Below are 25,028 nucleotides of genomic sequence, written 5' to 3'. Positions count from 1 at the left end.
GAAGATCTGTATCATCCTTAAGAGTTTTTAAAAGAAGTTTTTGTATGTTTCATGCTGTACAAAACATGAATGTATCTTTCAGACATAATGACCTATAGACCTATACATGATTGGTGTTATGACTGTTGGATTTTATGAATAATTATTTTCATACCATTTGATTAGGAAAAATGTTGGGTGGGTGTGGGAAAGTATGTTTGTAACACTTCCATGATACAAATCCATTTTGGAAAAAAAAAAAAAATTTCATTGTAAATAAGAGCAATATGAGGACAATTTTGTGCCAATGTATAATGTTAAGACTTTTGTTTTCCTTTTAGGTTTGGATTGAAAACTACAACTATCATCTCTTGTTTAAAGTGGATTTGAAGGGAGGTTTTAGTAGAAAGACGTGGGGCTCTAGCGAGGGCTTTGAGTGTTTTGGGGGAAAATTTTTATTTTTGCTAAATATGAAGTAAGATGCAGGTATTGTTTCCTAAACCACCCACAGTTTGTCAGCCAATCCACTTTGAGAAATACTGCTTTAGATATACCAGATAACTGAGCGCTGAAGAATTCATTTATCCTGAATTTGGAAGCATTTGGTGTTTTAAATAGCTTGCAAGTCTTAAGCAGTAAAATACTGCTTTTATGCATTTTATTTTTATATATTCTCTTCCAGCTCTGAAAAAGAGAAAGCCTGATTTTTTTTTTTCTCACTACGTGTAGTGTTAGATGACATTTCTTCCACATTTCTCTGTTAAATCTTGAAAGCTTACGTCCCATATAGATAAAGCAGTAACAGTTCTAGAATATCTGATTACAGTCTGGCACACCATCTATTAGAGAAAGGGTGAGAAAGCAGTTGGGAGATTAAAGGAACATGAGGAGTTTGTTATGGAACCGGTGTAGCCGGCAGCTTTCCATGGAGACCTTCCAAGAAGCTTCATGGTACCCATGGAAGGGCCAGAACGCAGCAGATCTGCTGCAGTTGCACTGCCCAGGGAGATGGGAAGTAGGGAAGGTCTGGCATAGGGATGCTGGAGCTCCAGGAATGCTGTGGAGCTGAATTACATGATATTTTTATGCTTCTGCAGTGTGCGTGCAGGTGTGTGGGTGGTGTTTGATGGCTCAGGGAATTGGCATGAGCATGAAAAACTTTACAGATCCAGCAATTTCCAAGCAAAAGCAGATTGTCCAATATATATGCCGTAGTTTTGATGGTAGAGCTGCTGTGTAAGTAATCTTCAAAACCCTCATCCCTGAGGGAGGGATTGGGTGAGGGTCCAAATTAAAATTTTGCGTATTTGGACTTCCACAATGTGCAGGAATGGTGCCCTGTAATGTCACTTGTCTTTTTGTAGCTAACATCTTGGGTCCTCAGTTTGCTGGCTGTATTTGCTAATTTAAGTACCCACCTTTTGTCTTGAGACGGGAAAAGCCCTTTTTCATCGCTACTTTCAGTGCCAGGATCCAGTATCAAAATCTGATAAAAACACATTCATGGATTGGACAAGGATCTTGAATGAAATTGCAGAGATTATAATTAGTGGTGATTGGGAAGCTCTTATGAGGGGAAAATGGTTTGTTTGTTTCAGTATAACTCTTCTGTCTGGTCTCTCTTATCCCACTGCAGTTATAAATTGAAAGTGATTAGTTTGTTTGTTTGTTTAGCAGTCTGCAAAGGAGGCCAGTTTGTTATCACTGGATTTTATCTCTGTGCTGGTTGCTACCACGACTGTGCATCTTTTCAGTTCATAGGGCTTTGCTAGCTACAGGTTTTTAACTGGTGCATAAGCTGCAAGCTCTGGCTATCGGCTTTGGCATGTTTTACTTGCTGAGACCTCAATGGTAAATATTTTAAATCACTTTTTTAAAAAATGCTGAAATTTTAAATTCAAGAAATTTGGGCTTTTTGATTTGATTACTTTGAACCAGTAGCCTCGTTTAAAAAAATAAAAACAAACCCACTAAAATGTCTATCTGTCTATAGTCTGCTGTAGCATGAACTGTGGTTTCACGGACTGGCTGACAGTTTGTTGGTTGTGTTATTTCGTATTTAGCAAGCTTACACATTTTAAAGGGTAATTTTTTTTCAAAGTGTTTTGATGTTTGAATAGTAGCACTTTATCTCATGCTTACTACTGACTGAACTGTTGGACAAAATAAATTGGGTTTGGAGAGAGATGCCTAATGGGTTTCTGTACAGAGATGATTCAGATTACACCCTGGTACGAATGCTTTCTGTTGTCCCAGCCATTTCTGGTTTATTTTTCATGTGTTTCTAAGGGATTTTCAGAAAATAGATGTTAACAAGATATTAATAATTATATTGCCTGAATTTTTCTGTCTTAAAAAGAATATAAAGCTTGCATTGGGGGGAAAAAAGGAAAAAAAAAAAAAGGTGCAAATAGAAACTACAGGGTACTTGTAAATTTATCTCTGTGATCTCTCTCAGCTAGCTGCAAATTAGCTATGTTTACTGTAAATGTTTCTGCTAAGCATTATTTTTAACATTAGATCAATTACCTGGAAATCAGTTTTTGTTTTTTTTTTTTACTTAACTTATTTGAATTTTTATAACTAAAGATAATGCACAACAAAGTTTAAGGAAGTTGTCACCCTGTTACTCCTAGGCCAGGGGCCTAAGACGTGAGTGAAAGGGTTAAACAGTTTACATTAAGCTGTTGTTTTCTTTAACTAGAATATATCCACAAAGGTTAGACTATAACCGTCCCAGTGCAATTATCTCAGTACATTGGGGCACCGCAGTAACAACCCATCATAATCTTACAGGAAAACTAAGGTAAGAGAACGAAGGTTTTGTTTTATCCAGTGCATCCAGATTTGTTTTCCATTCGGTTTGGTTTGTTTCCAGTGATCCCATTTTAACCAGTCCATTTGGCAGGGCTGTTTGTGCAAGGTTTGGGGTTTTTTTCTGTAACAGGTGCTATACTATGTGTAAATACAAAGGGAAGAATATTATTTAGACCATTACTAACGATCAGATGGTGGCAATATTTTTTGCTAGTTATCTCTGGTAATTAATTTGCATTTCCAGCTGTGGCTTTCAGCTGTCAAATTTAATCTCAGTTTCATGCTGTCGAATGATGGACTGCAAGTGTGAAGTAAATCATCTCGGAGTTGAATAGCTCTTTTGTTGTTTAGACTAACTCTTGTGTATCTTTATTAATGTTGGGGGGATGGGAAGGTTCTTCCCATAAGTAGACTTTTGCATATGAATTTGTTTAAAAGCACATGAGGGGGAGGAAAAATAAAAAAAAAAAAAAAACGGAAAAAAGAAAAAAAAAAAACAACCAACAGTGAATGACACCTAAATGCAACATCTTGGCTAAACAGCCAGGGCACTTGATTGAAAAAAGTGGAAACTTGAAATTGGTCAACACTGGACAATGTGAAAATAAATTCAGCTTTTGTCACTGCAGCTACTGTATGCTTTAAAGGGCCTTATGTATTTGTCCTCATTTTGATAAAATGAAATTTCTTGCCATTAAAATGATACACTAACTTCTACTGAAAACCAGCAGTTCCCAGGATAAATATGCTAATTAACATTTAACAAGTCTTGTTTTAGTCTAAAGTAAAATTTCATTCTATTATGTGAAAAAATACTGTTATGCATATTTTGTGGATATATTTAATTTCAGTTGACAAATAGTTGTCTAGGTACAGACTTGAAAATATATATAGTTTACTTGTGGATCTTAATTGTTTAATTGCAAAATAAAGATGTGCTTTAGTAATTTAAAGTTTATTTTTTTTGCGATTTTCTTGCTACTGTACCCACGGTTCTGCTATGCTACTTTTATACACTTCTGGTGCCAGATAATGTGCATCTTGTGGTTCACATTTTGACGTTGTATGCCATGAATACAGCCCTATGGATTGGTCACTAGAAGAGGACGATAAATTAGCAGGAATGAAATTGCTTGGCTACAGAAGCAGCATGACAATAGCAGCCACAGTTTTTAACTTGAAAACACATAGTGCAGTTTTTGCTTTAATGGAAGACTAACTCTTTATTTATCTTTTGTACAGCAAGTGTTTTGGAGACAGTGTTCAATAGAGGTTATAGTCTGATCACAAAACTGAGGGCGTGAGGAATACTGATGTGAAGAACAGAAATTCCAGATGGAATCTTGTGATGAAATAGTTGCTGCCAAAAAGTGAGGGGATGTTCAAAGCAAAAGTAGGAAATGATGATGAAAGGACTTCAGAGACAAGACAAAAGTCTCAAGAGGGGTAAGAGTCTAAGAAGAGAGACCAAAACGATAAACTACTGTGAAAGCATTCAAGGAGAGAAACAGAAGTAAGAAGGGGTATTAAGTAGGAAGTGATTTGTTTAAGCTGGAGTAGGAACACTGGGTAGAAGACAAGTCGCAGATATACCACAGGTGCATGTGCATATACTTGGACTGTATAGCCATATATATATATAGCAAGGAAGGAGTAGCGTGTAATTGCATGAAGAGTAGCAAGAGGCCGGTGTGAAGTAGGAAGAGCAGAAATGAGCAAAAATGTTTGTGCCACTGAAGCTACAGAAGAGAAGCTGGGCATAATGGAGTTTTTGGTGGTGACAAGGGAGCTGGTGAGTGACAGAGTGGAAGGAAGCTCGATTTGAGGAAATAGTTGAAGATGTGCAGAAAGTTTAGGGACAACCTCTAAGAACCAGATTCTCCAGAAAGCTTTGTCTAATGGGAAAATGTGAATTGGTTAATGGCAAGGAGACTACCATTTATGTGACTGAGATCTCCACTAAAAACGAAGAATCCTTGTTCTGCAGATGATTCTTCAGTTGATCTGCACTGAGAACTCATCAGATATCTGAAAACTTCAAAGATAAATGATTTTTTCCCTTTTAAATATAATAAGATGGTTTTAATGTTTCCTTTGGAAACTTTATTGCAAGCTGCCGCATGTATTTCATGACAGAGCAGTGGGAGCAAGCATAGTCCCTGCTTCTCTCATAAAAAGTATCTAAATTCCCCTGTTTTGTGATTTATGTTCCTGAATAAATAACCAGGCACAGACTGGAATCTCACCTTTCCCTTTGCTCCTGCCTGTAGCAGGAGGATTGCTCTGCTGTTAACACAGGGGTGCTAAAATAACTGACATTTAACGTTAAAATCAGCCTGTTGCTGCATCAGCAAATACTGGGCAATTACCTGTCAGCTTATTTTTTTTTGCCATTTCAGCAAATGACAGCAAGATAACTCGTGCATTCGGGCACTGGAGCTGATTTGCCATGGCAATGTGCTGATGTGTGTTTCATTATGCCAGTTCCTCTGCGTGGCAGGTGAGTGACTGGTTATCTCAGCCTGGGTTTCATACCTGAGTGTAGGAAGTGTGTGATCATTAGCAAAAGCGGTCCCTGTAATGAGCCGAAGTCTCTGCTTTCCCAGACTGTTGGATAGGCTGGATTCCCAGTTATCCTGGGATTTTGGAGTCTGGAGCTCGTTAACCCAGAGCAGTGTCGCTGTTAGCTGGCACTACACTTGGCAAGCAGAGTTGGTATTGCCTTCTCTTTGTATTGCGCTTCCCGAGGCTTTCTATTTGGAGATCTCAAACAGGGGCTTGATCATAAATATATGTTCAATATTTGTGTACGTATACAAAGATGTACTCAAAAAAACCCACAGTGAAGTGCAGCCCTTTGGAGCGGCTGCGGCTGACGCCAGTGTGCAGGGCTTTTCCCCTTCGCCTGGAGTGACAAGTAAGAAAGATGATAAAAGTACCGATCACTGGGACAAACTGGGTTGGTGCTGTCAAAGGACACGAGAACACAAACTGCTTGTTGTCATGATCTTACTTCACTGTATAAATACGGTGCTAGCTTGTAGATGGGTCTGCTGTATTCAATACGTGGCTACGGTTAACCTTTCGGCAGTGTTTACACAGACGATTTTGTTCTAAACTTCAGGCTTTAAGAGCGCGTTTGCCCCAGGCTCCTCGTGGCTTGAACCGCTGAGGGAAACTTCCAGAAATTTTACGAAATACCGTGAAAGCCACCGAGGTGGAGGGGCCCCTGCCCGGCCGGGCCCGGCCGCCCTCCTCTCCCCTCAGGCCGGTCCCTCGCCGCCTTTGCCGGCGGGGTGATCCGCGGGCCGGGCGGCGCGCGCTGCCTCCCGCCCCCCTCCCCGGGCAGCACGTGGGCTGCGCCGCGTCCCGCGGTGGCCCTCCGCTGGGCGAAACCACCTGGCTCGGGGCGGGGGCGCCCCTTCTCCACTGCGGTCCGCCCCTTTAAAGGGGTGTTGGCCCCGCTGCGCGGCGCGGAAGGGAGCGCCCTCCATACCGCCCGCCCGCCGCTCTCCTTCCCTGCCGCCCTGCTCCTCCATCTCTGCTCCCACGGCCCGCGGCAGAGCGCAGCAGCGGAAGCCGCCAGGTGAGTAAGCGTGGGCAGGAGGACGTGGACGGCGGGTCGTTGCCCTTTTAAGGGCCTCCCACATCGCTCCGCCATGTTCCGAGGCCCGCCCCCTCCCGCGGGCTCCCTCACCGCCCCCCCGCCCGCCCCCAGGGCCTTGAGGAGCCACCGCGGGGCTGCGCTCCCACCGCCCCCGGCTCCGCCGCTCCCGCCGCCCGGGCCGCGGGGCCGCCCGCCAGGTGAGCGGCGCGGGGAGCCCGCTGCGAGCGGAGGGGCGGGGGCGGGCGCGCTGGTGCCCGAGCGGCCGCGACCGCGGCGGGGGAGGGCGCGGCGCGACCCCTGAGGCGAGGCCGCCGGGGAGGCGGGGCAGGAGCGGGGCCGCCCGGGGCTGAGGCGGCCGCCGGTCGTTATGTAAGGGCGGGGGCCCCTGGCCGGCGTGGCCGGGGCAGGGGGGTGATCTGAGCGGGGCGGGGGCCGTCCCTCGCCGGGGCTCCCCGGTGAGGCGGTGGCGCGTCTCGGCGCTCCGCGGTGGCGGGCTGGGTAGGGATCCGGGGAGACCGGCAGGTTGTTGGGGCTCGGGGCCGGCTCGTCGCAGAGCTCCGGGGACCCGGGCGGCGGGAGGCGCCGCCCCGGTGCCGGTGAGCCGCTGGCGGTCGCCGTCCCCGCGCCGGCGGGTCGCAGCGAGGCGGGAACGGCCGTGCCCGAAAGGCGCTCGCCTGTCTGTGCAAAGCCTTTCCTTGAGGGGCTCGGCACTAGCGTCCCTGCTCTGTAACCGCAGTTCTGGGGCGGGAAGGGCCGTTTGTAACTTTTTTTTTCAATGAGAAAGATGGAGTATGACAGCCAAGGAAGTAGCGGGTGGTGTGTAGTTCGTAGTGACTTTCCAGCTTTGGGAGAACATCACTGTCTCGTTGAAGAGCGTAGTAGTAGCTGTGTTAGTGAAAGATTGTAATTAATTGTACGAGATCGCTGGTTTTTCCCTAACGTACTGTCAGATTGTCCCAAAAATCACCCCAACTACCATCAAAGGTTTGAGATGATGGAGTGTTTTTTAAAGTAGCCAAAAACTGTGGGTATGTAAATCCAAAGAATTGAAATGTTTATTTGACTCTCTGGCATTTTCTAAGAACTTTAAATTCGGGCTATTCTTTTTCTTTTTTTTCTTTTTTTTTTTTTTTTTCTGTGAGAAACCAACGTTAACATGTTCTTTTTCTGTCCTGTATTTTGCAGCAAAGATGCTGAGCTTTTTCCGTCGAACCCTCGGGCGGCGGTCTATGCGTAAGCATGCAGAGAAGGAGCGGCTGAGAGAGGCCCAAAGAGCTGCAACCCACATCCCTGCAGCTGGGGACGCAAAATCCATCATTACGTGCCGAGTAGCGCTGCTGGATGGAACGGATGTCAGTGTGGACTTACCGGTACGAGTGGTGCAAGTTTGTTTTTTAAATACAAACGGGTTGTGTCAATCTGATTGCGCTCTTTGCTGTTTACAAGTGAGTAGAGGCGCATCTGTTTTCGCAGCAACTGACCCTGTGACCTGATTTCCACTATGTTACTGGTCATTAAAGGATACCGAAAGAATAGTTAACTCTGTTATTCACTGAAACTAGAGAGTTTTGTCAGATGTCATTGTGCCTTGTACATCGAGCACTTTTTAGCGTGTTAACGTAATTTTTGTGCCAAGGCTTAATTTAAGAGAGGATAACGTTTCGGATGAACTAGGTTTTCTTTTCAGTGAGCTGTGGATACATCTTGAGAAGGAAGGTAAATCTCTTGGTGTAACTCTGTAGAAGAGGAGGGATGAGCAGAAGTACTAGCAGTAATTTCTGTGTGTGTTTTGTTTGATTTGCTTTTGTGTCAGGGATGGATGCAGTTTTTAACGCTACCTTGGGAGGGGAAGAGAAGAATTCTACTTCCGTCCCCTCCTCAGGGCAGATTATGTAGCAGGGATTGTCCCATAGCATAGTGCTTCATTGGGAGTGAGGTGTTAGCCACTGTTTTGCATTTCTAAAGCTCCCTTAATACACACGTGTCTGTTCTGCCGTGCTTAATTATATGCTTGTTTTTGGCCAACAGGATGAACAGTAGCAACAGAAGTGATGTGCTCTGTTTTTCCATGACTGTGTCTTATAGTTGTTAGTGACTTGTTTTGAGCTCACGTGGCAGTTAGGAAGCTGTGGGTCTGCAAGACCACCTGGCTAGTTCTGAAAGATTTTGGCTGCAATAACAGTTGCACTGACTTTGGAGCTGCTGGCTAGAAAGAGCATACAGAGCAGCCGTTCTTGAAGTGGATTTTATTTCCACCCTTTCTTATTTTAAGCACAATTCTAGAGTGTGTTATAATGTTAAGTCTGAGAAAGGCTCAACTTGTTTATCGAGCACCATTGTTGACACAGTGAGCAGGAATAACACCTGTGATAGCCAGAACCCCAAGTAATCTAGAATTAAAGGAAGAGTTTGGCATCTTTATTTGCTAAACAGTTATACAGACAGGTGTTTATAGAGGGCAGTAAAAAAAATTTGTACATCTCTGAAGCAATGTAATGAGCACATCCAGTGCTGCTTAGTGCCTAGGATGTTTGATATGAGGCCAGGAATGCCCACAAACACTTTATAGCAAGAGTCACACTTAAAAAGTACTCAAGCTTAAATTGGTGTCTCCACATAACCAGAGCAGTAATCTTTGGAGCTGGCGTTGGCTCTGTAGGCAAATTCCTGGCGCCTCTAACAACATTTCCAAGGCTTTGAGGAGCACAAAGTGAACCTGAAGAGGTGTCACGACCTGCCATCTGGACTATAAAACTTAAATCAGGGTGTAGTAATAACTATTTGTTTCTACAGGAAACTTTTTTCACTATTGCTTTTTTTCTTTATAAGCCAGTATAAAGCCTTGTCTGTGGACATCTAAGTTTTGAGAAACAGTGAACAAATATGCTAAGTCTGTAGACTTATTACATCATCAGCGGCTGACATGTACCAGTTTCTTTGGTGATTAAAGCACAATAAATTAGAAGTAGAGTAAATGTTTCATTTCAGACTCCTTAGTGTGTTTGTTCTTATGTCTCCACTTCCATCGTTTATATTTTGGGGTTAACACTGAAAGAGGGGAAAAAAAAAGGGGAGGGGGGAGACAGGGGTTGAAGTGGAGGGTACAAAATCCTGGCAAAAACAGCATTGCTTTTCTAGAATCTAAAGCTAAATTAATAAAAATACATATGTGTATATATAGAGAGAGAGGAGAGGAGAGAGATTTTGGTTGTTTGTTTTTTTTTTTTCTTTTAGTAAAACTTCCTTTGAGAGTTATTGTCCTCTTTGAGCTAAGGCCTTTTCCAAGACTGGTTCTGTTACTTTTACCTTGGTAGTAGATTTGGTTTAAAATGAACTCATTGTTATCTCAAAGAGGTGCCCTCGGGTCTGCCAGGTCAGTTGTGCACAGTCCTATTGTCTACCTAAGTTCTGTGAAATTGTTTTATTAAAAAAAAAAAAACCAAACCAGAAAGTGTTTCTTAAGACTGAGTCACTTAGCAAACAGGTTAGATCACAGCCAGAGGAAGAGTTGTCTAGCAGGAATGAATGCTGTACCTTTTTTAATCCATGGCTACATAAATCCTTTACAGTGGCATAAGTTGTTGCTGCCACAGGAAGAAAAGATGTTGCTTTCATTATTGGGTTTGTCCTTGTTTTCGCATACCCCTTGGCAGAAGCAACGGGTTTTTGGCAGCCAGGCAGTAAGCTAAGTCAAGAAAATGCTGTGGCTGAAAATAATTGGTATAATTTTGTTATGTTAGTTTCCAGCTGGAGCAGTTCTCCAATCTGGTTCCCCATGTGCCTCCCCAAATGTGGTGAAGAAGCATCTAGAGGCAGTATCAGGCTTATGCTTGTTGAGCTATACCCTTACAGTGAATTTGCTACTGACAGAAGAGTATTCTGGAGCTACGTTTCTACTATAATTGAATCTGGGATTACTGAATTTCTGTTTGAATTAAAAAAAGAGCAGAGAAAAGCCCAAACCCGGCCACAGGGAACACTATCGTATAAGCCAAACATGTTTCAGAGTCTTTTTAAGCAGCAAAGACTGATGTTTTTACGAACATTGACAATGAAACAGAAGGGACATGTTGTAAATGATGCAGTCGAGATTTAATATATTAAACACAGAGCCAGGATTTGAGCAGTAACTCTGCTTTTTGTCCGCTGATCTTATCTATGGTGTCTGTCAAGCCACTTAACCTATCTGTTTTTCTATTTCTTCTGTTGTTTTTAATTACAAAATTCCGTGGCTTGAACTGTTCATCAAAGCTACAGTCCTACACAGTATATAGACTGGATTCTTTTTAAGAATCTACTTAGATTGTGGCCATGTCAATGACTGAGGAGTATCAGTGTTATGGATACTATTCACTGTCACTTTGGTGTGTTCAAAATGGGAGGCATGAACTTAATGCGAGTTACCATTGTTCTTTTGGGGCAGATCGAAAGGTGTGGGATTTTTTCCCCAGCTTCGTCTCAGATTCTAAAATTGTGTTTCAACATGGTAGTTTTCCATGTCTATTACCACTTTTTTGAAGCTTTTTGTTTGTCCAAATGCATTCAGTGATTTTGACACACTTAACCATGTGCTTAGTGAAACACTAAGCAACTTATTTTTTTATCTATGAAAATTTTTTATAAAATACATGGTGTCTGTTAGCTGTGCTGCTGTTGATGTTGATTGTACATGCTGTTTTACTGTTAGCTTACCTCGAGTTCAACTTGGACAAAAGTTGGGTTGTGCTTTTTCTTCTAATTGTTTAAAATCTGTGGGTGGAATGTTTGCTTAGTGGTGTAAGCAGTAAGAGGACAAGAACTCTGTTCTGCTGACATCCCCTATCTTTCTTCCAGTCCTGTTCCCATGTGAAACTAAACTGCACCTCCAGAATGGCCAAAAGCTCAAAAGCTGTGAACAGTCCTGGTTTAGTACCTGGAGGCTCCGTCAGCCCAGTCATACCAATCTGGGCTCCCAGGGAACCCCTTGACAGCTGGACATACTGGCTCTTGGGGTGGTCACGGTTTGTGGGGAAAGACAGGTTGGGGAGAGAACGGGCACCACAGCAGTACTTTTCCTTGAAAGCAGTTTTTAACTGGAGTCACCCACAGCTTCTGAAATACTTGTGAACAAAAACATTTGTCAAGAATTCAAATAAAGTGCCTTTTTGAGTACTGGAGTGTTCCAGAGGATTTTTGAATCTAAAGATCTAAAATTTGAGTATTTGCTGTAGAGATAGTCAATGCTACACTATTCATAGTAATAACTGGGAGAGGGAAAAGGTAACCTAGATAAAGGGGAAAAATGGCAAGATAAATAATGTAAATTAAATTACAGGGATAGACTTGGAATATGCACCTTTTTTAAAATTTGTGGATAGCTTTCTATGAGGGTCAAAGTCAGCCTTACAATATCAACAGATAGTAGTATGGGGTCTTACAGAAGCAGCACTGTACTCTGTGGAAGCCAGGATGTTTTGGTAAAAAACCTGACCCTGCTTAACCCACAATTTACATAATCTTCTCATGGATAATAGAGTGTTAATTGTATTCCATTTTCTGAAAGCGCAACCTAAGTTTTAGGCAAAAGCTTCCTGGTGGTAGAAGGTGAAAAACACAAATTACAAGAATGGATGCTCTCTGAGTAGTTTTTAATCTTGGAATATTCCTTACTTATGCATGCATGAAATTTAATACGGAGATTGCAAAATGAGATGTTTTTATCCTCATTATAATGAAGTGTCATTAAAACAAGGTCTTACATAAACTAGTCCAAGAGCTCTGTGGAATAGCAGGAGTTAGCTAAGCTGTTTACAATTTTGGAGTAACACTTAAAAAATAAGCTAAAAAGGACTGTATTTGTCGGGATTATTTTAAATAAAATAAAGAAATCTGTCTGGAATGCCAAAAACATTGCCAGGAAACTGTTAACGAGTGCTGATGACTCTGTGTGGAGGGAGATGATCTGTGTTGATCCGACTACAAGATCAGAGATATATTGTGATAGTTGTTTTTACTCAGTAATCCACTTGTGGGTTTTTTTTTTTTTAAAGCTTGTAGAATATTTGTGGCTACTTTCTGAATATTTATAGCTGTTAACTTGAAATACAGAATGGTGTCTGTGGCACAGATGCTGATTAAAAAGAAAATTAGTCTTTGTCTAAAATGGGTAATCTTAGTGTTTGAGGCTTGCTTTTAAATTTTCAAAATAAGTGTCAGCTGACAAAAGTACTGAGTAAATAAACATTTGCTTGTGTGTGTGTATGAAGATTGTAAAGTTTTGGATTAAAACCTTTTTTCCCATGTGATCTTTGTTTTAAACTATTGAAATGCTTTCTACTGTTTGCTTAAACTACTGAAAGACTTTTAGAGGACTGAAACTGGAATAATCAATCCTGAGCGGAGTGTTACAAAGGGGAGGTGCTGTTTGTGTGGTGTAAGGGGGGCCCAGCTGTAGTGCAGGTTGATCCAGTGGTTCTTGGGGTGCCAGATTTAAATGCATATTGAGATTGAATGTAAGACATACCTAGTACATGCTGAGTTGTTTCAGCACTTCTGAGCAGTAGCAGAATCGCAGCCCGCCTGCGCTCAGTGGTGCTGGGAGCCCAGTCGCTTTGGGGTGATGGCCGGGGAGCTCTTCAGGCTGGCTGACATGCAGGGTGCCCTGGCGTGGCTGGAAGGGGAGGCAGGGAGCAGCTGGAAGCGAGCTTCGGCTCTATCAGATAATTGGTTTGGCCCCCAGTGTTGGTGCTACAGGCTGGTTCAGTTGCCCCTGAAGGTTTAGCGTTCCTAACTCCAGCATAACAGCAAATTTTGTCTGAAGCCCTGCTTTCCCACTGAACTGCCCCTGTAAAGAGCTCGAAGACGGAGACTCTCATATGCTCTTAGCCAGACTGCTTCTGAGAAACCTGCAGGTGGGACACCAAATAAAACTGAAATGTTTGAGAATATACTGGCGGGGGGTATTTAATCTCCTGGACAAGCAGTTTGGATATATTCTGTATCAGAAAGAACATTAGGAAATAGATTCAGAAATTAATTAAATCAAAGGTGTAACCAGAAGATGAACCTTTCTGGGAGAGGAAAAACAAGAGACTTCTGTCAAAACAGAGAAGTGTGAGTGTTTTGAATCTTTGTCTTTTTATGTGTAGGGTTAATAAGCCTAAGCACAGTACATAAAAATCCTATATAGTATTCAAACAAGCATACAGTTATGGTGGGTATTGAAATTGATTCTTTATAAAGATTTTTGGGAGATGCCTTTTTCTTTCTCCAGAGAATAATGGAATGAAATGTTTAATCCCAAATGCTTATCTTCCTATATTTGGGAGAGATTGAGTAAATAGAAGAATGGGTAAGATCTGGCTCTTGAGGTAGGAATTGCTCTCTGCAGCCTTTCAGCCTGCAAGGCTTTTTACTCAACACAAGAATATATGGTGCATGTTGTCAAATGCTGGGGATAAACCAGAGGGAGAAGCAGAACTGGTGTTTTGCTGCCAGTGGCAGGGTTTTTTTTCTCCATGAAGGAGAAAATTGACTGTGGAGTTCAGAAAAATTATTTGAAAGATTGATGCTTGGAGTTTGAGGCAAGAAGGCACTCCATTTGTAGGTCAGTACTTAAAGCCATAAGAAGATTAGGGTGATACACAAATAATGTGTACTTCTGACACTGTCTTTGTAAAGATAAGGGGTTTTAACCCTCCAGTTCTCCAGCAAACCTTAATGGTGTTAACTGTGGATACTGTTTTCATGATACTGGGATGAAATCTTTTTCCTTTAAAGCTTGCTGTTGGAGTTTTCTCATGGCTTCTTTTTTTGAAACGTGTCGTTTGGGAGAAGTGGGATTAACTTCATAAAAAATGGACAGACTCGTCTGCTGCTTCCGCACTGCCACGGTCTGCAGCAGCACATAGGTGTCATCCTAGCAACTGAGTAGCTGTAAATCCTGAATAGGGGCCCCTGTCTTCTCTGGGGGTTACATGGGGTCTTTCTGAGGAAACTGGTATGAATATGAATGGTGACCCTTCCTAATTGGTTGACAAAAACCAGGAAGGGAGGTTTTTGCCCTTTGGTACCTACTGAAGGCAATTGCTACTGTTAGTTACTGTTAATAACCTATATTAACATAATCATTTGAACAAATCTGACAGAAAAGTACAGCTGCAAAGACATAAGGGATAATAAGTGCCATGAAGGTAAAGCCTATTCGTCTCTTTTTTTCAGTTCATTTTATATAGGGACCTCCATTTCTTCACAAAGAAAAGAAATAAAAGAGGAAAAAAATCCATTTCTAGTAGGCATTTTAGTAAATTCATTAGGTGGGCTTTCTGGTTTTGGTTGTATTTGTATCAAGTTTTGGGAGTTTCAAGTACTCTGTTGTCATTAAAAACCTGATACAAACCTTCAAAGGTGATCCGTTCGGCTGGTGCCTGCCCAGCACAAGGCTGTTTCCCAGCTGTTGTAAGCCTGTGCTGCTTCACATGTGCTGGTCTGTACAGGCTGCTGCTGGTCCTGAAAATGGCTTTCACATCAGACAGGCAGGCTGTGGAGCACTGAGTTGCCAGCTTATGCTCTTGAATGCATGGCCATGAAAAAGCCTTTGCCCCCGAGGCCATGAGAAGAGGGTATAAACGCAGTCTCTCTAGTTTTAGGTGGTGGCCAAGATGCCTGAGCCAAGGTGAATGTCTCTGTATCACCGTACCCGGCAATGAAGGGACAAGCCAGCCTGCCGAAGTGAACACTGGAGCTGGCTTTACCCAGCCTGGCTGCTGAGCTACCGGGGTTCAGTCCAGCCTGTGTAACACCTACTCAGCCAGAAATTGCAGTTATTAAGAGCAGCATGAGATGTCATTAGGACATAGTTGGGAGCATCCCTTCCACTCAGGCAGGGGGGCACGATTCATACCAAAGTGATCAAAAGATTCTTTTATCTCGTTCCAAGTGTGGCAAATCACTAGATGACCTGCCATGTATAAATGATATATTTTATTTAAGTTTTCCCATCGATTGTTGATGCTCCTGATGTGAGTTGTTTGCTGTTGCTTCCTATAGAGTGTAGCAAACTGTAAATCAAATAGTCAGGTTTTACAGAATCACAAATCCATGAGGAGTTTAATTTGTGCCCTGAAGGGAGGAGCAGCCACTGGCTGGACTGCTTGTGAGTGGAGTCGTTAATAGTTCATCGGTAACCATTAAGCAACTTGAAAATATTTGTCCTTTGAGAATAACCTGACCTTTGCTGCAAGGAAGAGAAAGGGAGGAGGGAGGGGGAAGCCTGGAGTAGCAGGAGGATAAAAATGTCATTGAAATTGAATGTTGCCATTAGAAATTTAAGGTAATTTTTCACCAGAAAATGTAATAAAAGTGTATCTTTGCTATGTCTTTTGAAAACACTTGAGATTGCAGTTTTATTGAATACAAAGAAATTAATTTTGGTTCATAAACATTGTCCGGTTACAAGGCAATAATCTTTTTGGTGGCTATTTGTTTAAATTTAAGGAGGAGGGACTTGAGTAAGGCTTTAAGAAAGAATTTGAATTTAACATTAAAGCACGAGTGGAACTTGCTGACTCGCACCAAATACAGCCACCAGTAGTTTAAGTCATATGCAAAGTCCTGCATAATTAATTCCATATTGACAGCCGTGGTGATTTAAGTCAGAAAACAACCAGTAGCCCTGCACATCTTTCCACAGCCACTCTAGTGCTGTTCTTCAGGGACTTTCCTCCACATTAGTCACTCTGGGCCCACTTAATCTTTGAGCCTTTTGCTGAGATTACCGAAATGGTGAGCATGCTCTGAACCCAATTTGACACTGCAGAGTTTTGAACAATAAGAAGTTTTGGTTGTTGGTAGTCTGAGATAGTATGTGTAGTAATTCCAGGCTCAAGTTAGTGTTCCATTGCCTGTCCCCGGGAGGGAATTTGGCTGAGATAACTGGTTAATGACAGTTTTAAAAGATGACTTAATGAGGAATCGAGAAGGATCTAAAATGTTCTCCTCAAGAAGGGGAGATTTTCCTCTAGTTTTAGGTGAGTTGCAGAAAGCTTCATGCAAAATACAACAACATGTTCCTAGTATTGCCGTTGCAAATGCTGAATTGATTTCACTTGTGTTAGTATATCTTACTGTTTAAGCAGAAGATACCCTGTGCTGAGAGAAAATATCAAGAGTTCAGTGCCTTGCTCTTTGAAGGAACAGGCTACAGACTCAAATAGTGGAAGAAATATGTGGGTTTGTATGTAGGCGATTTGCCTTAAGGCTTCTGTTAGGAGAGTCTCGCTGGTGTTTAATAAATCTGCTACTGCCAGAGAAGAACTTTTTGTTGAAGTCACCAGAAGAAACTTGCCCTGAACAAGTTTGAGGTCTACATCTCAGCATTTTCATTATATGTTTTGTAGATGCTGTGTGTATGTGAAGTTGCCTGCTGGTCTAATTGCCTTCCGTTCCCCCTATCTCCCCCAGTACTTGGAAATAAATAACGGTGGGAGAACTTGCTTGGGCAGGTTCAGTTTATGGACTTCTCTGAGATTTGGCTTTGAGCTGTGAAATGTCGTGCTGGATTTAACTAACACACGAGTAAGCCAATGATTATGATTGCAAAGTTGGAATATAAAGTATTTGAACATCCAGGTAGAGGAAGGTGGCAAAAATTATGCATGCTGCTTTGCTTACATTGATATTACTTGATGATTAAACCAGATTATTTCTGAGAATAAGAATTCTGGCTGGCCTGGAGTTTTGAGAGGTGGACTAAATCTCCTAATTAGTAGCTTACTACAAATATGCTTGGAAAGTTAGCCCATTGCTTAGGTTGTGCATATATGAATATTAAGATAAAAGATTGAAAGATGATAGCATTATGGAAATTGAGAGATCCTTAAACTGCTTGCTGAGCGAGCATGAATCCTTTCTGTATTTCTTTGTATTTAAAAATAATTCTTTTCAACACCGTGATTTGTACTCTGGCCTGGTAATTCATTAATGTATTTTTATTACATTTAAGCATCTTGGGTATTACAGTTAAGCTTTTCTTTCAGTGTATTACTATAAAGGAGTTAATAGCGTGAAAAATGTGTGTTGTCTAGAAACTGCCCAGTGCTATTTACATGCCTTCTCTCTAAAAACAACTGTTCCGGTTTTCAGGTCATCACTGTAAAAATGATGTTTACTTGGGGCTAGAGCTGTTTTTTCATAAATTATGTATGAGCGTGTGCGGTGACTTTTTGCACCTACAAGTGAGTTTTATGAACTTACTTTTGCAAATGTGTTACCTGTTTGTTAAAGTTGCTTGCCCCAGACTGTTTCCTGGCCGCTGTTAAAAGCGCTTGCTAACGGAATGGTATATCTTAATCCAATATGCTTTGCTACCTGCTTCAAAACAGGTGAGTTGCCTGGATATCAAACAGTAGTAAATTCATAAGCAATTTGCTGTACTTTGCTCTGAAAATTTTGCAGTGCATTGGTTATTGCAATTGTGCTGGCTATATTTCCAGTTCTATTGAACTTCAGCGAGTAAGGAAAGCCTAAAAGGGACAATGGACAATGATACAATGACATTTTAGCACTCTCTGTTGTCAATGTTGACTTGCACGTTTTCCAAAAAAGGAGATTATGCAAGACCTTTAAGGGTATTATGTGTGCTTCTTGTGGGGTGCCTTTAAGAAAAACAACCATTAAAAAGTGTGACATAAAAAAAAAAAAAAAATTCCACATTATATTTTCAGAAGCCTAATTTTGGGATTCTCTTATTTTTAGAATTACAATATAAAGTTTGCCTAGAAGAAGGTAGATGCTACAGTAAATCTATCTGCTAAGTACAAAATCCTTTTATATTTTCAGAAAAAAGCCAAAGGCCAGCTCCTGTTTGAACAGATTATGTATCATCTGGACCTTATAGAAAGCGACTACTTTGGATTAAGATTCATGGATTCCGCACAAGTGGCGGTGAGTAGCAGTGCTTTTCTTTTTTTTTTAAGCAACATTGAATTATTTAAATCTTAATATTGACAAAAATGCTATGAGAAAGCTGCTTTTCTGACTTAAGTTTTGTGGAGAAGCTCTGTGGTGTGACCTTGAGCACTCTAACATATCACAATGCTGTGGTCTCTTCCTTTCTTGCCTTTCACTCGTTCCTATCACACCTTCTGTCGTCATTAGGCAGGCTGGTCCAGTAGGACCCCAGAGCCTGGCGCGTCACGTAGAAATTCTGGATGCTGCTGGTGCAGAGAGGAAGGGGAGAATAGAGTGCCTGCTTGGCCCTTCGTTGCTCTATGGAGTGGAGAAAGTTTTCTTTTGCCAATGCCATCAACTTTCTCGTTAGCAAAAGTCATCTTGTTAATGTCTGCTTGGGAAGTAATCTTGGCAAGAGGGGTGATAATACCTTTGATTTGCTCAAATCAGTTGTGACTCAGACCTGAACTAGAAATTTTTGGGACGATATAGGTGTGTTTGTGATTACCAGAAAGTTTGAGTAGAGGGTTCCTGCAAGCCTGAGTTTTTGTGAAGTTTATTTTGTGTTTGTAAAAATGTGACTGGTTTTGAGAACAGAAGCAGAGCATTGTTTGTCAGAAGCAGCCACAGTTCTTCCACTTGTGGGCTGGGTAGTTTTATATAGATACTTCTTATGGCTGAGTACTTAATCCTGCCCACCAGGACAGCTGCAAGTTAAGTGAGGCATTAGACAAGGAATGGATTTTTGTCTCTGTCCTGCATCCCTGTAACTTAAACCTGGATTCATTTATCCCAGCACCCCCAGGTAGAATGAGATCTGAGTTTTCATACTGTGTATGTCAATCTTACTTGTTAGATGTGTGACCTGATTTTTTTTTTTCTGTTTCAAGTCCACTTCAGAATTGTTTCATGATTAGGATGTCAGAGTGGAAGCACAGACAGTTGCTGCTGAGCTAAGTACCTGAATTGTTTGAGATCAACATACAAAATGGAGGCAGTGACATATATTCCTTTACTTCTGTGAGGGTGTATCTCCAGAACAATTTGAAAGTGACAATCTTAATTGTTACAGCTTTGTACAATGGCAGAAAAAACTCCCCAAGCTTGAATCTTTGAAAGATGCTGACAGGTTTGGACACAGTGTTGCCTACCCCAAAGCATACTTAAAACCTGATGTCTTCTTTTCAGAACAGTTGCGATCGAATTTTATGCTTAGCTTGTAATTGTGTTCAGCATCTGAAGCAAACTTCATGACTAGTGGGATTAGCTGTTGCTGCACTGCAGTTCCCAGTAGTGAAAGCGTTCTCAAACCTCTTGCAGAGCAGAACATTTAACACTAAGGAGAAAAAGACCTGTACACTAACGGGGGGATGTCGTTCAGAGCTATGCATACCTCCTACCAACAGAAGTTAGAAAACAGCCCATTGCATACTGTTTTATGTTGATAAAAATCACGTCAGCTGTGTTAAGCATGTGCAGTCTAGGATGCTGAGTATCGACAGTGAATGACTCCGTTTCGTTTATCTTTTTGCTTCAGGAAAAAAATGATCTATATGTTTTATATATCCTAACTCAATTTCTGCCATGTGGCTTCTGAAATATTTCCATGTGCCTCTAGAATCTCAGAGTTCACAGTGGCTTAGTTATAACTGGTGAAACTATCTCTATGGTAAACTTTTTTTCTTCTACTCTTCTGTTAGCAAATAATGTCATTTCATCTTGAAATGGGGAAATAAGAGTTAATCTTTTCTGCCTCAGCAGTGGGTTATGCCTTGCTTTTGTCCAGCAAACTGTTACTTCCAGTCTAGACAGCATCTGATTGAGTATTTGATACTGCACAATCTACCAGGTACAAGCGATTTTGAACTTAGTTTGCTTCCTTTTCTTAACTATGTGTGACTGAAAAGAGGCAGAGCAGAGATAACAATCTCTTTAAACTGGACTTTAATGATACACCCTGTATAACAAGGCAGAAAAGACTGCGTTTTGCCAGAAGAGCTGAACACAACAGCCAGAGATAATTGCCTTAAGAAATTAAGAGCTGTTGTGATGGCAGTGGTTCTTGCAAAGAGGAGCTGGTACATTCTGTCAGAAACCAAATCTGCGGCTGGAAACGGAGACTGAGACTGAGACTAATCAAGTGACTTGTCAAAGATTATTCAGGAGACCTGTTAAATAAACAGGGTAAGAATCCAGTCCCTTACTGTGGACAGAATTGTCTGCTGGCTCTGAAGGAGATAATCTTTTTGCTACCCAGTTCAAATCTGAGTATATTGCCTTACTAGCTAGGTGCACCTGATGACATAAAAACACTGGCAAACTAGCAACATGTAGTTAAATAAATTGAGAAATTCCCTGCTTGTTTTAACTACAAGTGCGTTTTCATTAGTTGTATTTTGAACAACTGAAGGATAGCTGCTTTTTTTTTTTAATTCCTTTGAGCTGCTGAAGCGATTAGTAGTTAGGTGTTTGAGTTTATGATGTACTGGGGAGAGGGGGGAACCCAGGTAATACAAATGCTTGCTGACATTTTTGATTTTAGGATTCAAATACTAGCTGCTTTAAAGCAGTTATTAAAACAATTAATGAAGTGAAAGAATTGTCACTTTCATATGATTTCTATGTTCATTGCTAGTCTGACAGTTAGGAATAGATTCCTCCCCCACCCCCCTGCCCCCCAGTAAGAGGCAGGAGATATCAAAAGGAGTTATTTGCCAGCTTGTCCACCGTGTATCACAGTTGGACTGGTAGCCAAGGGAAAAGGCTGTTGTTAATTCGAGTAACTTCAGTTCAGGCTGACGATGAACAGCACAGCATGTCCAGTGACACAGAAGATGAAGATTGCTGTTAACTTGTTGGGCTGTTTGGCTTTTCCTCTAGAAATGCTGGGGAGATGTTTCTAGTAGGGAGGCATTGAACACTTCACATGTGGCAAACTTCCAGTTCTAACATACAGGCTGCAAGCATCAAATACATGCTCTTCCTAATGGGATTGTACAACACATTGGTTTGTTATTCTGTCAGTTTTATCTAATGTAGTGCTTAATGCTGAGAGTTGTTTGTATAGCATTGCACTGAGTATGCACCCATTAATTCCATGAAGTGCAAGACCAGTTTTAGCCTTACTATCTCACCAAAAAAACTCCTCCTTTACCCTGCCTCCTTGAAATGTTACTGAGTTGTTGGGGGGTTTTTGTGTGTTGTTTTGTTGTGGGTTTTTGTTTTGTTTTGTTTTTTTAATTCCTGAAGAAGTAAACTGTTTTAGTCAGGACTTCCAGTACTCTATACAGTCTGTTGTTCCTATTGCTTTTTGTTTAGCAAACTTTATCTCTGGATTTTAGCAGCAGGCTGTGCTGAGCAAACTCTCATCAAAATGTAAACTTTTTGCCAGGTCCCCTTGAATTCCATTTTAATCACTTGGAATAAATCTTAAGTTTCCTGATGTCTGTGTGGGTCCGTGCATGTGTTTGTTTGGGGTTTTTTTGTTGTTGATTTTTTTCTTCCTTCCCCTCCTTTTAGAAGCAGTTCTGTTTCCCTTCTTCCACACACCCCCTTACCACTTAGACGGAGCTGCTGTAGGCAAGAGCTGAGCAGAGTAACACGCTATCAGTGCTTGTCGTGGGCCTCTCAGTTGCCTTCCCGTGGAATGTGGAGGAGATGAGAGAAAACAGGAGGGAGGTGAAACAGGCATGCACAGCCAGTCCTGGAGCCTAGAAGTGGCGCGCTCTGCCATTCCTGTGTCTAAATCACCTGCCAGCCTCCGAGTGGGTAGTTGGAATATTTTTATGGTGGAGGAAGGAGTAAGTAGATTGGCTTTTACAGCAAGTGAGTTTATGGAACAGGAAGAAAGATTATATCATTTTCTTAAAGAAACAAAAAAAAAATTGCTCAACTCCAGTGTAAGCAAAGTTGACATAACTATTTTCTTCATTCTTCCTTAAGCTTCCTGCTTTGTTTTAAAAATATATTAGATACATTTCAGATTGCTTTCTGTAGCTACTTTGTTTTAATAGGTAATGAGAGCATTTTCAGCTGTGCACAGCAGCAGCATATGGTTCAGTTGTTCTGATGTGCAGCTAATACATCAACCACTGCGTATGCTGGCTGTATTACAGGCTGAATTTACACACTGCAGAAGGCAGGGCTGCTCTGAAGACAGGAATGTGTTTGTGCTTGGCATTGCAACCTGAAAATACCGGTTCTTTCTCATACCCCTGTTGCTTTTCTGTCCTCCATGGGGCCCACTGTGAACTCTATGGCACATAGTTTAGAGAAAGGAGTGTTGCTAAGTGTGTAATTCATCTTATTAGTTGCAAGGTGACATTTGGGATTGATCCAATGAGGTGGTGTTACCTGGGCATTGTGAACTGTGCAGGACATGGAGTGCTAGGTAGTTTGCTCTGGCTGTTGAGTCAATGCAATTATGTTGAATAGGGTGCTCTGTTTACTGTTTAACTGAGTCACCTCCTTTGGAGGAGGGAGCTGTTCACTGTACACAACACTTGGAAGTAGGTCTCTACCGCTAGCTGTATGTTAGCTTTCCAGTTTATCTTCAGTTTCTGGTATGAACTCTTCAGCAATGGGAGTATATGCAGTTGTTTTGGGGAGCATGGCATATCCGTGTAGATGTTTCTCTCAACCTGCCATCTATAGCTTCAATTTCATGTGCTGTCGTATGCAGTGTAAGTGAAGCTTTTATTTTTGCTTCTCAGCTAGTATAGCTTATAATTAGCATTAGTAGGTGAGGCAGTAACTTCTGTCCTCCCATGTGACAATTGCTAAAATGTCAGATGTGAATAGGTTTTGGAGAATTAAGTAGAGCTGACCCTTATGTTTGGACATAGATAGTTTTGCTCTTGCTACTCTTGAGTCATCTAAAGAAAATGCTGAAAGACAACAAAATTTATTTTGTCTCTCCCCTGCCAGGCCAAGTGGACATCACAAGCAGCTGAGTGCCAGAGTCTCCAGCTATGATTTATGCCTCTCTGGCAGATTGTCAGTGACTGACCTACTAATGTATGAATTGTTTGTTTGTTTGGACAGGATGAAAATTTTAGTAAAAGTGGTTTGTCAGTACTTTTTAAAGTAGATAATGATTTCTTGAAGATTGGCTTTAAATGAGGTACGACAGGATGTTGCTGTTGTTCAAAACTGACATTTTGCATTACAAACTTTGAGTGAAAGGATCTTCAATGAGCACTCAGAGGCTATGAATTGTGAAAGGTTTGGATCAGATGGTTTAACAGACTGCTTGTTATTCCAAGATAATCTTCGCTAATGAATAGGGTTTTTTCCTTTTTTTTGTTCTTCCTGTGAGACTTTTTTTAATTGATAATTCAATGAAAGTAATTTATTTTTCAGCATTGGTTGGACAACACAAAAAGCATTAAAAAGCAAGTTAAAAGTAAGTGGCCTTTCTGTTTTCTATTGGGATCTCATATTGAACATACAGGAGGCACAGGGTTGAAATGGGTGGTGGGGGGCAATGTCCTGTGAGGGGTGACAAGACCTGGTGACAAAAACCCAGCATGGTGCTGCTGATTGTTTAATGACCTATTCCCTCTGTAGTTCATATTACTTTAGTCTAATGTCCTTAATTAAACATGTTAGAGGCTCGTTAATTATAGTTTAAATGGAGTCGAGGCAGCTGAAGATGCTTTAGTGTTATAGATCATTATCCTGACTATAGGAAAAACTTGTCTTGGAGCCTCTATCCCTTGTGTTAGGTCTACCAAGTCCTTACCTGCTGCACAAGGGTTTAGTATGGCCTGATTGTTTCAGTGGTGCATGCTTGGGTAAGCTATGACATCAGCTGATTTTTGTTTAGTAGCTTCCTTGCTCTCCGCTGTGGGAAGTCTTCAGGGATTTGTGGTACTGTGTTAATACAACAGAGGTTTTGGAAGCACTGAGAGAGAGAAAATTCCTCCTGGCAGATGCAAGAATCAGCAGAGCACTGCACATTTTAAAGAACTGTTAATCCATCCTTTTGCTGAATTAACTCTTTGGTTTCCAGAAAAGATGTTTCTTCCACAGGAGCATCTGTTAAGTCCCCCTAAGATATGGTTAAACTTCTGTGCAGTAGAGAGGTCTGAGTTGTCAGCAGTGGGTATTTCCAGAGCACTGAGGAGGCATTAGAGAGACCAGCAGAGTGCCTGGGGGTTTGGTCAACTACAGAGCCAAGATACATAGCTTGTGATAGATAGAGTCCTTAAATGTAGGGATTAACCTAGATTCATGTGCTCTTGGTGGGGCAATCAACTCAATGTGATATGACTGTTGGATCCACTTGTAATGTATAAAACCATTTTGCGTGTATATTTAAGTGTCCTTTCACCCTAATGTTTTTCATGCGTTTCCTCGTCACAAAGCAATTTCTACTTTAAGATCTTGTGATAGGACAGAGCCAATTTCAGTCAAATTTTGTGATGTGATTCTGTGTAATGAAAAAATAAGATGTCTCATCCAGTAACTGTTAACTGCTGTCTTGAATGAATTCTACTTCGCAGTTGGCCCACCATACTGTCTGCATTTTCGTGTAAAGTTTTACTCATCGGAGCCCAACAATCTACGTGAAGAGTTAACAAGGTAAGAGGGATTTTGTGTGAGGGAGAGGTACCCAAATAAGGCCAGGAAAATGTTTTTGTGGTATTCATCTAAACAGTTGTATGATGTTTTGGAGAATTCCTTAGAGCTGCTT

The 25,028-nt window shown here is 41.5% G+C and overlaps 1 protein-coding gene across 3 annotated transcripts in view; it reads left to right on the top strand.

Moving 5' to 3' along the window:
• The first annotated feature begins 7,593 nt into the window (after window positions 1-7,593).
• EPB41L5 (erythrocyte membrane protein band 4.1 like 5) overlaps window positions 7,594-25,028 on the top strand; it is a 62,485-nt gene continuing 45,050 nt past the window's right edge. For all 3 annotated transcript variants that reach the window (XM_086465220.1, XM_086465221.1, XM_086465219.1), the window contains exons 1-4: window positions 7,594-7,773; window positions 18,221-18,325; window positions 23,693-23,735; window positions 24,838-24,916. In XM_086465220.1, the coding sequence (XP_086321346.1) occupies window positions 7,594-7,773; window positions 18,221-18,325; window positions 23,693-23,735; window positions 24,838-24,916 (407 nt within the window). The remainder of the gene's footprint in view (window positions 7,774-18,220; window positions 18,326-23,692; window positions 23,736-24,837; window positions 24,917-25,028) is intronic.

The sequence above is a fragment of the Leptosomus discolor genome, chromosome 5 (genome assembly GCF_034619465.1).
Source record: "Leptosomus discolor isolate bLepDis1 chromosome 5, bLepDis1.hap2, whole genome shotgun sequence".
Taxonomy (NCBI): domain Eukaryota; kingdom Metazoa; phylum Chordata; class Aves; order Leptosomiformes; family Leptosomidae; genus Leptosomus; species Leptosomus discolor.
This window is presented reverse-complemented; position numbering and strand designations above follow the sequence as displayed.